The sequence below is a fragment of the Miniopterus natalensis genome, chromosome 10, assembly GCF_054644295.1.
Source record: "Miniopterus natalensis isolate mMinNat1 chromosome 10, mMinNat1.hap1, whole genome shotgun sequence".
Classification (NCBI taxonomy): domain Eukaryota; kingdom Metazoa; phylum Chordata; class Mammalia; order Chiroptera; family Miniopteridae; genus Miniopterus; species Miniopterus natalensis.
In genome coordinates, this window is record NC_142090.1 from 78,168,943 (window position 1) to 78,183,467 (window position 14,525).

Genomic DNA, 14,525 nt, shown 5'->3' on the forward strand with positions numbered 1-14,525 from the left:
CTATCTATTCCTCTCTCTTCCTCTCTCTCTAAAAATCAATAAAAACATACTTTTTAAAAATAAAAAAAATAAAGACAATGGACCACCTGTCGGTGGTAAGCTCCTTCAGGGAAAGGACTGGGACTTCCTCATTCCTACGCTCCTGCACCCAAAACGTCCTGCCAAGGTGAACTCTTTCACCTGTTTCTAAGATACCTGCTGCTGAGGCTGTGGGAAACGCATCCGCCGCTTGAATACATTTCCCATCAGCTTTCCTTCCTTCCAGGTGCTCCGGTTGGATCAGGCCTGGGCTTTCTTCAGCTTCGCGCCCCACTGGCTCTGCGTCCTGCCCGCCCTTCCTGACTCGCCCTATGGCTTTGGGGACATAGACCTGGACGCCAGGCAATTCTTTCATAGGTTCCAAAAACCGCAGCTGCGAACATGGGAAGCAATCAAACCTCCAGAACGGAGCTGCCCTGCTCACAGGCTTTGGGTGCGATGCCTCCCTCCCCACAGCCTCTCCCAGCGCCCGATGCCCGATGCCCGCCCGATGCCCGGGGCCTGATGCCCGGGGCTGTCCTCACAGGGCTCAGTCCATTGCACCGAGGGGCCGCTGCTCAGGCTCCTGAAGCAGATACACGTCAGTGCTGGGCTTTTGCTGCCACCCTGTGGCCATGTCTGAACACTACAAGTGGCCTCTTGAAAACTTACACTGGGGTTTGGTTTTTGGTTTGGGGTAATTCTGTTGTTGGGTTTTGTTGGTGGTGGTAGCGGTGGCTTTGGTTTTCTTTAGATATAACTGACATGTAACATTCTGTTAGTTTCAGGTGTATGACATAATGACTTGAAATGTGTATACATTTTGAAATAATTCACAGTAAGAGCACAGTAAGTCTGGTTAACATCCATCACCCCCCAGGTACAACTTTTTTTCTTTTAAGATCTGCTTCTCCAGCCACTTTCAAATATATAATACGGTGTTATTAACCCCGGTAACCAGGCTCTACTTATTTTATGCCGCATGGGTTTTGCTTTTATTTTGTTTTCTGGATTCCACGCACAGTCCTTGCCTTTCTCTGCCTGACTTATTTCACTCAGCGTGATGAACCCGGATGGTCCTGGAGGGCTTTGGGTTTTTGTTAAGATGAGAGGTTTCCTTCTTTTGTGCGCACACACACACACACACACACACACACCCGCTCACTTCCCAAGCCTCAGCCCTGCTCGTCTCCTCCCGACTCCCTTGACTCCACGCCTACCCCAGGCCCAATGCCCCTTGGCTCACGCGGCATCTGCACCGATCGCGAGCATTTTCCTCCACGCACCATTACAGCCACTCACTTCTCCGCCTCCCTGATCAGGCCGCGAGCTCTTTGAAGACTGACTTACTCATCTCCAGGGCCAGGCACAGAAAAGTCTTTAAAATATATGGGGAAGGAGGGAAGGAAGAGGGGGAAGCAGGGAGCAGGGAGGAGGGAGATGATGCCTCAGGGCAAGAATATGCACAAGGACAACCGGCCGCTTACTGAGCACTCCCAGGGCGCAGGCTGGGTGCTTCGCATTATTCATCCCAGGCTATGGGGACCCATATCCACCTCAGGGATCCCAGCCTCATCCAGCCACTGAAAGGCTAACACCTGGCCCATCGGGGTCCCTGGACCCTGGTCCTTCACATCCCCCATGGCCAACATCCGCACTTCATCTTCCAGCCTCCAAACCAAAGCCTATCCCCCAGTCCTTCAACCTTCCCAAACTGACCATCTCAGTCACACCACACACTCCATCAAGGTCATTTTCACTGTGATGACGTGTCAGTGAGAATTATTTTTCCCTTCCTAGAAGCCACCCAAATCTTCCCTCCAGTATTCCCTCCAAAAGGACCCAGCAGCTAATGCACCATCCGACTTCTTCCCGGAACGTTGCCCTACGTCAGATTTTTTTTCCTTTCTTTTCAGAATCAGGCCGACTTCATTGGTTGGCCATTAATTACTTTTTTCCTACCGAGCTATTTTTTCCCCCTTCATGTCTTCACTTAACTTCTAATAAGCTTCCAGTGGACAAACCGTGTTCCCCACCCAGTCACAGGACTGAGAGGCGTGGAAGCCACTTAAAGAGGAGTCTCCCTCTTCTCTCTGTGAGGGGACCAACTGCCCCAGGTTTCACCTGGCTGCCCGGTTAGAGGTCCCCCCACACATACACCTGGCGATGACACTCAGGGGGCCAGGAGTGCCCTCAGGGGTGGGTGCCCTGCAGCGGGCCCAGCATGGCCGTGACCTTCCAGCTCATGGATCTGCCGGCCTCCTGCTCAGGACACAAAGACAGGCAGGGACTGAGAGCTCGTCTGTCATGCTCTCTGCGCTGTGGGAGGAAATACTGACTTTGGAAATAATGACTCCAGGTGGGAGGGCGGGAAGGTTGGGGCCTGTGAGAAGACTGTTCCATGCCACGGTTTCTAAAACGTGAGCACTTAAGGCTCTTTCATGATTATATGTTATTACAGGTCTATAAAAATCCTTTCTAGGAACCAACCCCAAAGTGCGGAGGCCTCCCCAAAAGGCAGAGTTTAGAAGATGCCCTGTAGATAGAGAAATTATACTCTCAACCTTACTCGAGATGTAGTCCTATGGCAGGGAATCCAAGTGGCTCTCGGGCCAGGACTTCCAAAGGTGGCAATTTTTTTTACTGTTTTTATTGATTTCAGAGAGAGGAAGGGAGAGAGAGAGATAGAAACATCAATGATGAGAGTGATTGATCGGCTGCCTCCTGCACACCCCCTACTGGGGATCGAGCCCACAACCGGGGCATGTGTCCTGACCAGGAATCGAACCGTGACCTCCTGGATCCTAGGTCGATGCTCAGCCGCTGAGCCACACTGACCAGGCAACAGCAACTTTTTATAAAGGAGGGAAGATGGGCATGAATTTCCTAGTTTTCAGATGGGACAGCCAGGCCCAGAGTGCAGGTGAAAGCCAGACAGCAGCGACTGTGCTGGATATAAAAACCCATCTATTTGGGTTTCAGTTCTCCCCTTTCTCCACAGATGCCCAGGCCGTGGGGGAGGCACCCAACCCCGCTCGGTCTCGGTATTTCCTCTCCCTCCGTGGGACCCGGGTGTCTGTGAACTTGGCGTGTAACTCGCCGCCCACACCGGCACAGGAAACACTGGGAGGCTTTGACTCCCACTCTCGGGTTAGGATCGAGGCCTGGAGATGAAGGAGTCCCGTGGAACTGCGGGGAGCTCCGAGGCCCTTGCGGGTATCCCTGTGCCGGAGGGAAACCCCCATCTCTCTGAGCTCCACGGTGTCGCCTGACTCAGGTAGAGCCACTGGAGCAGGCCCATGAATCCGCTTTGGGTGGCAATGATGCTATCACAGCGTGGACCTTACGACCGCAAGCCTTTCGCCTACTCTGCTCTCTGTCTTCATCGGAAGCCCACCCACCACAGGGCACTCAGGGGATCCCCACCCCCCAGCGATTCTCAAACTCAGATGTGCCCAGAAGTTGCCTGAGGATCTGGTAACCTGCAGATCCTGGTCCAGGTCGGGTGAGCCCGGGCTCTGCATTTCTAACGAGCCCCAGGCGACGTCGGTTCTGCTCCCAGGACCTCACTTGGAATAGAGGAGCTCGGGACAGCCAGACGACCAGCGGTTCTAAGGGTTCAACAGGCGACAGCAAGGACCAGGTCGCCCAGGATCAGGCTTGAAGGGACTGTGAACCCGCTGAGGACATTTCCTATGTTACTGGCGGGGTTTAGGGGCACTGGGCAGGATTGCAGGGGGACCCAGGCAGGGGAAAGGCCTCCGGGGGAGCCCAGGAGGGAGGGGAGGGTTACTCACGGGAGAAGCGGGAGAAGCGGGTGAGCGGCCCTGCGGTCTTGTCTCCGGCTTCATTTGCAACTGGAAGAAAACAAAACAGATGCGATTAGCAGGGGGCAGGGGTGTGAGCTGAGGGGGAACCTACCACTGATGCTCTGGCTTCGAGTCTCTGGGAGAGAATCGAAGCAACTTCGTTTCTGCTCTGTCTGTATTCCCAGGGCTGCTCTAGATACCTGAGGCCAAATGTCCTCATCAACTTTTTTAACTGATTTCAGAGAGCGGAAGGGAGAGGGGGAGAGAGAGAAACATCAATGATGAGAGTCCCTGATCGGCTGCCTCCCGCACGCCCCCTGCTGGGGATCGAGCCCGCAGCCGGGGCCTGTGCCCTGCCCGGGACTCGAACCGGCGACCTCCTGGTGCTCAGGATCATGCTCAGCCGCTGAGCCTCACCGTTGTCCTCATCGGTTTGATTAGAAAATCTGGATGAAGCTGGAGAGAACCTAGACAACATGGAGCTCACGACGCCTGGGCGAACAAACCTGCCTGTGTCCCCTCAGCAAGAGCCATGCAGCCCCGGGTCCCGGCCAGTGTACGTCTGTCCTTCTGCCTCGAGCTCCCTCCCCTCAGGCCATCCCGTCCCTCAACACACACTGTACCCCAACCACTTGCGGGAAGTCCGATCTGCTCAGATGGATAGGGACAACGCCAAGGCAGGATGTCAGCGACAACAAGGTTAGTTTTTATTAAGAAGGGGATTTATATTTAGGCACTAACAGGGGGCCTCAAAACGGGGGATCCAGGAAGTTTTCCAGAGAACCGCTTGGGAAGACCTTACCCCTAAAGCTTCTCATCAGGACGGTTTCCCGTCCTCGGAAAAGCCTCTACATGATTCTTCAGGCGAGAGCGTCGTCATCAATGTCCCCTGGGTTTACAAACACCATCTTTGCGACTAACACAGAGGTCAGTTATCAAGTGGGAACACAAGTCTCCCCACTTTATTTTATTTTATTATTTTTTTAATATATCTTTATTGATTTCAGAGAGAGGGAAGGAGAGGGAGAGAGAGAGCTAGAAACATCAATGATGAGAGAGTCATTGATCGGCTGCAGCCCGCAACCCGGGCATGTGCCCTGACCGGGAATCGAACCCTGATCGCCTAGATCCTAGGTCGACGCTCAACCGCTCAGCCACGCCCGGCCGGGCTCTCCCCACTTTAAATATCACTTTCACTGCCCATAAAGGTTACACCTTGGCTGTTTTGTGTATACGCAGTCAACAGACTATGTCTATTTGTGATCGACCTGAATGAACCCCCAAAGCGATGAGCTGGAAAAACCTGTTCATGTCAGTTTAGGAAAAGCATCTGATTCACAGGCGGGACAGAGAGGATTCCTAGTGTAACCGTGAACACACGAGAGGTCGCAGCAGCGGGACAAATACGTAGCTGCTTCATAAAGGCATCCCATCGTCTCGCAAGACGGGAGGGAATCAACAGCTTCCTCCCGCCCTCTCACAAAGGTAAACGTTTTAAAATTTGCTACCTGCGGTCACCTTTTTTTAAATGAAGGGATTTGGTCTCAGTCCGCTTCTGTGTTTCTGTTATTTGCCTTGCCCGAAGGTCTCCATTCCCTGCATTTTACAAGCAAGGTGTTATACAAAACGACCAGCAGAGGGAGGTGACACTGCGCCCTGCTCCCAGGATCTCAGCCCAGCAACCCAAAAAACCAAAGGGAAAGACAGACAGACGACAGACGGGAAGTGAGAAAGGGGGGGGTAGGCAGGAGCTCGCCCAGGTTAGGTACAGGTATGAGTCTCCCTGATCTGGAGTCCAAAGTGTTTCCTCTTTAGACACCATAGCTCTCAAGTAAGAAAATAAAACAAGGGCTGTGTGTGTTTTTCCAAATTATTTGCTGCAGAAACAGATGGGCTACTTTTAAGGTAGGATCACAGAGACCAGTGCAGTCGCTGAGAACACCGGCAACCACCAGCGCGCCCAGCTCGGAGAGGCCGCTTTCCCTGCGGGAAGGCAGGTGCGGTGCGGTTACTGTCACTGTTGCACAGGCGGGCCCCATCCGAGGGCGGGACTCGCTGACCCAGATCCGAGTCACGCCGGCAGAGGCTGGGCGCGAGATCTGGGCCAGTGGAGCGCCAGGAGAGGTGTCCCTGCCCAGAAGGCACTGGAGCCCTGCTACCGGCGTTATTTCCTAGACCAGGCCACACTCCCTGTCAAGTGATGTCCCAGCACCTTCAAGATACAACTGCCTTGGCCTGGTACCGAAGACCTGGCCCCACTATTCTCAGCTCGCTGTATCTCCCAGAACGTCTCTGTCACAGGCTCCAAGCTGAGGATTCCCTACACACTCTCCCTCCTCATGCTGAGCGCCGCCTGGGAGCCTGGTGCCAGGCCGGACTCTGCAAGGGCGGCAACAATGGGTTTCGCTCGGCCCGGACACCTGAGCAGGTCCGGGAGGTGCGCTGCGCCTCTCTGTCTGGGTTTACTCCAGTGCGATCAGCTGTGGGACTGACTAAGGTGACGGTGGTGACGGTGGTGATGATGATGATGATGGTGATGATGTGATGATGGTGGTGATGATGGTGATGGTGATGGTGATGATGTGATGATGATGGTGATGGTGATGGTGATGATGGTGGTGATGATGGTGATGGTGATGATGTGATGATGATGGTGATGGTGATGGTGATGATGTGATGATGATGGTGATGATGTGATGATGGTGGTGATGATGGTGATGATGATGGTGATGATGTGATGATGGTGGTGATGATGGTGATGGTGATGGTGATGATGGTGGTGGTGATGGTGATGATGATGGTGGTGATGATGATGGTGATGGTGATGATGGTGATGATGATGGTGATGATGATGGTGATGATGGTGATGATGATGGTGATGGTGATGATGGTGATGATGTGATGATGATGGTGATGGTGATGATGATGGTGATGATGGTGATGATGATGGTGATGGTGATGATGGTGATGATGTGATGATGTGATGATGAGATGTGATGATGATGATGATGGTGATGATGTGATGTGATGTGATGTGATGTGATGTGATGTGATGTGATGATGATGATGATGGCGATGATAGTGATGTGATGATGATGATGACGCAGGTTCCTTGGTCCCATCCCTGATCCACTAAATCAGAGCCCCTGCAAGTGGGGACAGGACCCTAGGTTTCAATCAACTCCCTCAGAAGCTACACTCATATCTGAGAAGAACATTCTAAATGAAGTGTTTCCCTGGTATGTGTGTTGTATGTTCCCCACCCCCCAAAAAAATGTCCAGAAACAAATCTTGAAATAAGGGCTTGCTGCGGAGATGAGTGGGAGGGAGGCAGGCGAGATAGGACATTAACTCGAAGCAATGGGCACCCTGACCCCAGGCAAAGAAGGCAGCTCTGATGTCCCAGCTAAGCCACAAATACTCCGGGCCGTCAGGACAGGGGAGGGTGGCCCAAACTGTTGTGGTGGTGGCCTGAGCAGGTGCGCACTGCTTTGTAACCAAAACCAGCACCAAAAACACTGCCACCCTTGTTTTGAAAGCCCTGGCACCTGGGTGAGTGTAAATGCAGCTGGGGTGCTGGGTGCCAGGGCAAACACACCGTGAGCAAGCTGGGCCGGGCTTCCCGCAGGAAATCTGCCTGCTGCTGCCTGCTGCTTTGACACAAGCTCTGGGACCCTCCCCAGGTGAGGTCCTTTGTGAAGCCTGGTGGCTGGAAAGCCAGGCACAAGGGGCTCCCAGAGAAGAAAAAAGCCTTGGAATGAGGTTCTGGGCGTCTTCCCAGTTACTGCAGGAGGTGAAGCTCAGAATCGCTCCCAGGTGTTTTTATTGATTTTAGAGAGAAAGGGAGCGAGAGAGAGAGAAAGAGATAAACACCGACCGGTTGCCTCCTGTACATACCCCGACCGGGGATCAAACCCGCAACCTGGGCATGAGCCCCGACCAGGAATCAAACCCTCGACCCTCAGTGCACAGGGTGATGCTCAACCAACCGAGCCACCCGGCCAGGGCACAGAACCTCCTTTTCCAACCAAGCTCCTAGCAGTGCCTCAAGCTCGTGAGAGCTTGCACGCACGCATGTGCACACACACACACACCCTGCCAGGCGTGTGCTGCCAGCACTATGTGTCCAGCAACATAAATCACAGCATCGTTAACAACGGCTGCCGGCCGAACACATCAGATGCATGAGACAAGTCAAACTAGGCGCTGGACGCGGCGTCCTTGGGCGAGGAACTCAGATGCCCACTGGCCGGGGCTCCTCATACCATTTCCCTGCAGCCTGGCACGGGGCCGGGCACGCACAGCTGCCGGGGGAAGGGCTGGTCAAGGCGGAGGGCGCTGGTCAGGAGTCGCAGAGGCCCTGGGAAGGAGGCTGGCCGTGCCACAGGGCACTCTCCTCCTCCCTCTGGAAGCAGAGCTGTGCGACCTGCCGGCCAGCTACAGGCTCGCTCTCGGCTTGGCAAGGCGTCTTGTAAGCTGGATGGAAGTTCGGGGACCATCTGAGAGGAATTGGAGGCAGGTATATGGGGCTTGGCAAGGACACTGCTTGAAAGTAAGTGATCGGAATTCCTTTGGGAACAGCTCTAACCGCTGAGCCACATGGGCCAGGGCAGGGGCCTTCTCTTAACCACTACACTACCCTGCCTCTTACAGGTCTCATCCCTGGCACAGCAGCCTCCTCGGCTTTCAGGTCTCAACCCCCTGGCATGTCCCGTACGGACTTCCTGACCCCACCCCCACCCCGTCCCAGGCACCTGTGTGTACCCGGGATGAACACACTTCTGTAAGCTCGGGGGAGGCAGCCCCCAGCAGTCTTACTCTCTGTGCCCCCAGGTCCCAGAACGATGCCTGGCCCAAAGGCCCCTCAGCAAATATTAACTGACCTCTCTAGTTTGTGTCATTGCCTGGCCCCTGGAGGCACTCCGCCTTGTCCTGTCTTATATCATCTGCAGTCTCCCGGAGGCCGTCCCTACAGGAAGCCGCCCCAGTCTCCCCTCCAGCCCCCGCCCCTGCCCCTCCCTCCACACCCCTGCACGCAGCCATCCTGAGCTCTCTTCCATGGGCCCCCACTCTGGGTGCCTTCCTACCCCAAGCCTTCTTCACTCCCTGGCCTTGACTTTCATGTCCCTTCTCCACTTTTTCCAGCTAATAAATGCCCACCCATGTGTCAGGGCCCAGATGCAGTGGCCTCTGCCATCCACTCCCATCCCCCTGACACCATTCATTCCCCACCGTCGCAGGGGGAGAGGCTGCCGGGTTCGACTCAGACTGACCTGACCTGCAGCCTGGCCCCTCTGCTGTGTTACCAAACCTCTGAGTCATTTTCCTCACGCGAACACATCACAACACTTACCTCTCAGGGCTATCGCTTCTAATAGGGACACTAATCCCATCATGGGGGCTGCACCCTCAAGGCCCGATTACCTGCCCAAGGCTCCACCTCCTAATACCACCGCACTAGGGCTTCAACACGGGAAGGGGGGGGCAAAATTCACAGTCCTGACATTCAAGTGCAGGAGGAATTAACACCAGAGCCGAGGAGACTCCATGACTCTTTAACCAGGGGCCACAGGGCCTCCGTCTCGGCTCCCCTGACACAGTGGGTAGACGACCCCCTGCTTGAGCCCTGACCCTGGGCGGGCACAGCAGGACTAGGCATGTGTCTCTGCTCCCCCATACGGAGGACTCTCCAGGATCACGAGCTCCTTGCAGGCTGTGCGGCTCTTCCTTTCTGGCCCTGGCTCCCCTGGCACTCCCCACTGCCTAGAGGCAGTGACGCCACTCTGTGCCCCAGGGGGTCGCCCTGCCACTGGGCTGCCCTTCCCTCCCGAGGGCGGACGAGGCAGCATTCCAAGGCATGTGGCACGAACTCCCAGGACAGCAGCGGAAGCTGAAGCCAGCTCACAGGCTGTGACCAAGCTCCGAACCAACCTTGGAAACACCTGCCTGCTGCTGTTTTGGAAGAGGGAGGTGCTTCGGGCCCTGAAGAAACCATCCAGGAAGACTGTTCCCAGAAAAAGAGAAGGGAGCTCTGGCTGGTGTGGCTCAGTTGGTTGGGGGGCATCCCACGCACCCAGAGGTCACCAGTTCGATTCCCAGTCAGGGCACATGCCGGGGTTGCAGGCTCGATCCCCAGTAGGGAACGTGCAGGAGGCAGCAGATCCATGACCCTCTCTCATCGATGTCTCTCTCTCTCTCTCTCTCTCTCCCTCTCCCTTCCTCTCTCTGAAATAAACACACACACACACACACACAGATGATCAGAACTGGATTCTCCAGGCTCATAGTCTCAACTTTCTTTTCCATCAGAATCACTTTTTCACCTGTAGGTGGAGGCAGTGAGGGAAGGGTCTCCAAGGAGAACCCCTGGCAGCCAACTCCCTGAAGTCCAAGCTTAAAAACAAAGGGGGTCGGAGGGAAGAGGGAGCTGGGGAAGTGCGTTCCTCCGCAGGCCCGCCAGGTCCTGGGAGGGGAACGGTTGCTAAGCGGCAGTTTCTAGGCCCTCCCTGGTGGCCCTCAAGGCAGCCGTCATCCACCTTGAAGGCAGGATTCAGGTCCTGCACCTGCCACCCTGGGAGCCCCTGGAAACCATGGCGACAGCCCCCCAGCGGCAACTCAGTTCTGTCTGGGCTCCAGCTGGGGCCACCGGAGCCAAGGGAAACAGAACACAGGGAGGAAATCCGAGAGCTTAACTGCTGTTCCGTGGAAGGTGCCAATTAAGATGCTTCACCCTTCTGCCCCACAGTTCTGCCCTGCTCCCTGGTTAGCAGCTCCTCCCAGACCCCCATGGCCCACCCAGCTCCCTTTCCAGACGGTGGACCCCAAGCATGGCCAGTTAGGCTAAAAGGCATGACGGCCTTAGAGACCCCAAAACTGTACACCTGAAACCTATATAATGTTATTAACCAATGTCACCCAAATAAATTCAATTTTAAAAAAACAGAGTTGCTGAGTGGAAGCAGGGAGACCAGTTAAGAAGCTACAGCGATGGTTCGTTCGAGGGAAAATGGTGACTGGGGGTCACAGGCGAGAGCTGGAGGTGGTGAGAAAGGAGGAGACTCGGGATTATAGGGTGGAGTTGACAGAGTTGAGTGGGGGTAGGGTGTGTGATACAAGGGAAAGAGACAGGTCAAGGACATCTATAAAGCATTCGGCCCAAAGAAGTGCAATAATGGAGATGCTGCTGAGTAGAAAAGACTGAGGAAGAGCAGGTTAGGGAGACGGGACTAGACAGGTTTTGGCTCCGTTCCTTCTAAGATGCCTATTAGCATCCAAGGGGTGATGTCAAATAGGCAATTAGAGGTATGAGTCTAGAAGCGAGGGGAGAATTTCAGACCATAGTAATCCTTAACTCTAAACCCTAACCCTAACCCTAGACCTTAACCCTAACCCTAACCCTAAACCCTAAACCCTAACCCTAACCCCTAACCCTAACCCTAACCCTAACCCTAAACCTTAACCCTAAGCCTAACCCTAAACCCTAACCCTAAACCTTAACCCTAACCCCTAACCCCTAACCCTAACCCTAACCCTAACCCTAAACCTTAACCCTAACCCTAACCCTAAACCCTAACCCTAAACCTTAACCCTAACCCTAAACCCTAACCCTAAACTTTAACCCTAACCCTAACCCTAACCCTAACCCTAAACCCTAACCCTAAACCTTAACCCTAACCCTAAACCCTAAACTCTAACCCTAACCCCTAACCCTAACCCTAACCCTAACCCTAAACCTTAACCCTAAGCCTAACCCTAACCCTAAACCCTAAACTCTAACCCTAACCTTAACCCTAACCCCTAACCCTAACCCCACCCCTAACCCTGAGCGAGCACACAGCTGGTGTTTGCAGTCCTAGCTCACTGACAAGGAAAGCGGACATGGAGAAGCAGCCCAGAGACCCCACCTGGAGGCAGCACAGCAAACTCAGAAGAGGCCTCCACTAAAGAGGAGCTGAGACTGGCATCTCAAAGCCAAGGGAAGGAAGGTTTTCAGAAGGGCATAGTGGGCAACTGTGTCAAATGCTGCTGACTTCGGCCAATGGGGACGTCACAGGCGATCTCGCCAAAAGCATCGCCACTGGGGCTGTGGTGGGGCTGGCACAGGCTGAAGAGGGGCAGCTGTGTCAGGGTGTGCAAACACTGGCTGAGGAACTTCTCCACAAAGGAGGTCTGAGAAGTGGGCCATCGCTGGAGGAGAGTTCTATGTCCACACAGGATTTCTTTCTTTCTTTCTAAGATACAAGCTATTAGAGTGTGTTCACATGCTGGCGAGATGATGCAGTGGAGGGGGAATGGTTGTAAGAAAAGTTCAGAGGACACCGGGTCCACTGCCCGAGGGGGGGGTGGCCTCAGACTCGGTCTCTCCGCTGGGCCGGGAGGGAGCAGATGGGGAGACACGGGAAGTGCTGGGTATGGACGCAGAGCTTGAGTGCAGATGTGGGAAAGGTGGCAGCTGTGCCCGCGGGAGCACGTGGACATTCTCTTCTGATTTCTCCTATTTTCTCAGGGAAATACGAGGGTCCATGGGGCCCTGTGGAAGGAAGGCTGAGGGGACTGGAGACACTGAGTCAGATTAAAGGATACAAGAGTTGATAGGGACGAGTGGCGGGGAGACGGTGATGGATGACCCAAGCAAGGTCTTGGCATCCAGGGTGCCTGACACAAATTAGTGACTCTTGGTGGACAACTAGAGGCAAGACAGTCTCTTAGGCAGACTGGGGTGGGGGTGGCAGTTAGGAGGACGGAGAGCGGGTCTGGCGCGAATCACACAAGCAGGACACTCTTGCCCAATGGACATATGTGTGATCTCTTCTTCAGACAAACCGTTCTGAGACAAAGAACTTTTTATAAACGAGCACTGTAAGAGGAGGCTCCACATACAGGTGGTGCCTGTCTCCCCTGGCTGAGGCACACAGGGAGGGAGGGGACAGCTGGGCTTAGTCCTCTGAGCCCTCAGAGACTCGCGGCTTGAGTGATGTTTTTGAGTGGGAGGAAGCTGGCGGCACTCGTTTCAAATGGGATGTTGAAATTCTCTGTGGTTTTCAATGATTCACACTTTCCTTGACCTGTCATGGGAACTGGCTCTGGGGTGGACTCAAAATGGTCCAAACTGCACACCAGAAATAGCAACACAAAGTCCCCCTCCAACACACAGATCTGAAGGAAGTCAGGTCTTCAAGAGCATTGCATTGGGGCTGGGCTCCTTCCTCCATCCTGGAGCCTGGGGAGGCTGCTGGGACAGGGCTTCTCTAAGGACAGACATGCCTGGAAGGCTGAGGTCCAAGGTCAGTTGTGCCGGCTACAAGCGGGGTCTCCAGGACCAGAGTGAGCACACAGCTCTCCTTAAAATTGAAGGTGTTTGTGCTCAAGATGAAACTGAATTCCATCTGGGCAAGAGACGTGCTCATGTGTACAAGGCAGAGGATAACACAGCGCCTCCTGGTGGCAAACCGGACAAAGCCAAAGTCATCTGGGGAAAGGTAACCAGTACTCATGGAAACAGTGGACAGGTTTGTGCCAAATTCCAAAGCAATCTTCCTGCTAAGGCCATGGACACAGAATCTGTGTGATGCTCTATCCCTCAAGGATTTAAACGTATTGAAAAGTGAATAAATAAAAGTGGATTTGTTCTCTTATAAAACAAACAAATAAACATTGTGGTTGCGGTGGGAGGTCGTAAGAGTGCACTTGGAGGAGTCCTTCAAAGCTCAGCTAGAGCCCTGGCCAGTGTGGTTCAGTTGGTTGAGCATGATCCTGTGCACTGAAAGGCTGCAGGTCTGATTCCCAGTCAGGGCACATGCCCAGGTTGCAGGCTCGATCCCCGGTAGGGGGCATGCAGGGGGCAGTCAATCCATCCTTCGGTCTCACAACAATGTTTTTTTCTCTCTCCCTCCCTCTCCCTTCCTCTCTCTCTAAAAATTCATTTTAAAAATCTTAAAAACAACAACACTCAGCTAAAAGTAAGAGTCAGCAGACCTGGGTTCAAATCCTGTCTCCTTCCTGGGAGAAGACATTGATCCAAGTCTTAGTTCCTCCGCCTTTAAATGTGGGGGTGATGACACCTGCATCTGAGAGCAGGTGTGACGAGCCAAGTCTATTGGGCTGTGAGTGCAAATCAGTACTAGTTTCCTTTATCACCTTCTTTCCCAGAAAGAAACGCTGAACTCTGGGGCATACAGACAATGAGTGAGAGGACAGGAAAGGGTCGCATTCCCGATCAGGAAGGACACTTAGACACAAGGGTTTCTGAACTGGGTGTAGAATGAAGCACATCACAAAAGCCTTTTGAGACGAGGGCTTATGCGTCAGTGGGTTTCCAAGGAGACCGATTTTACAAAAGCTACTATGAGACACGCTCCCTCCACAAAGACGAGATAACACCATGCTCCTGCTTTCAACAGCTCCTTCTGCATCCTGACAGGTGATGGGAATGTGGGAGGAGAAGCCTAAACGCAGGGCCCGAAGGCAGCACCCTCCACACCCGATTTGTGGAATGAATGAATGAATGAATGAATGAATGAATGAATGAATGCTGTGTTTTGCCTTCATGCAGAGATGGGGGACAAGAAAGGGGGGGACATGTAAAAGTGGACACAGGGGACCCGAGGATGGAGCACAGAGGGAGCCAGAGACCTGGTTGCTGGGCCTGGGACAGGTAATAATACTAAACAAGAAACAAGGCAAGCCCCAGGCTGGTTC

General features: G+C 53.8%; 1 protein-coding gene and 1 pseudogene across 1 annotated transcript in view; one reads left to right on the forward strand and one right to left on the reverse strand.

Annotated features, from left to right (window-relative positions):
- The window catches only part of PDE1C (phosphodiesterase 1C), a 288,209-nt gene that overhangs the window by 207,841 nt on the left and 65,843 nt on the right, over positions 1 to 14,525 (reverse strand). Inside the window, exon 3 of the mRNA XM_087821246.1 lies at positions 3,825 to 3,875. Within this exon, the coding sequence (XP_087677372.1) occupies positions 3,825 to 3,875 (51 nt within the window). The remainder of the gene's footprint in view (positions 1 to 3,824; positions 3,876 to 14,525) is intronic.
- Positions 13,088 to 13,419, forward strand: LOC107544410 (large ribosomal subunit protein eL33 pseudogene; annotated as a pseudogene).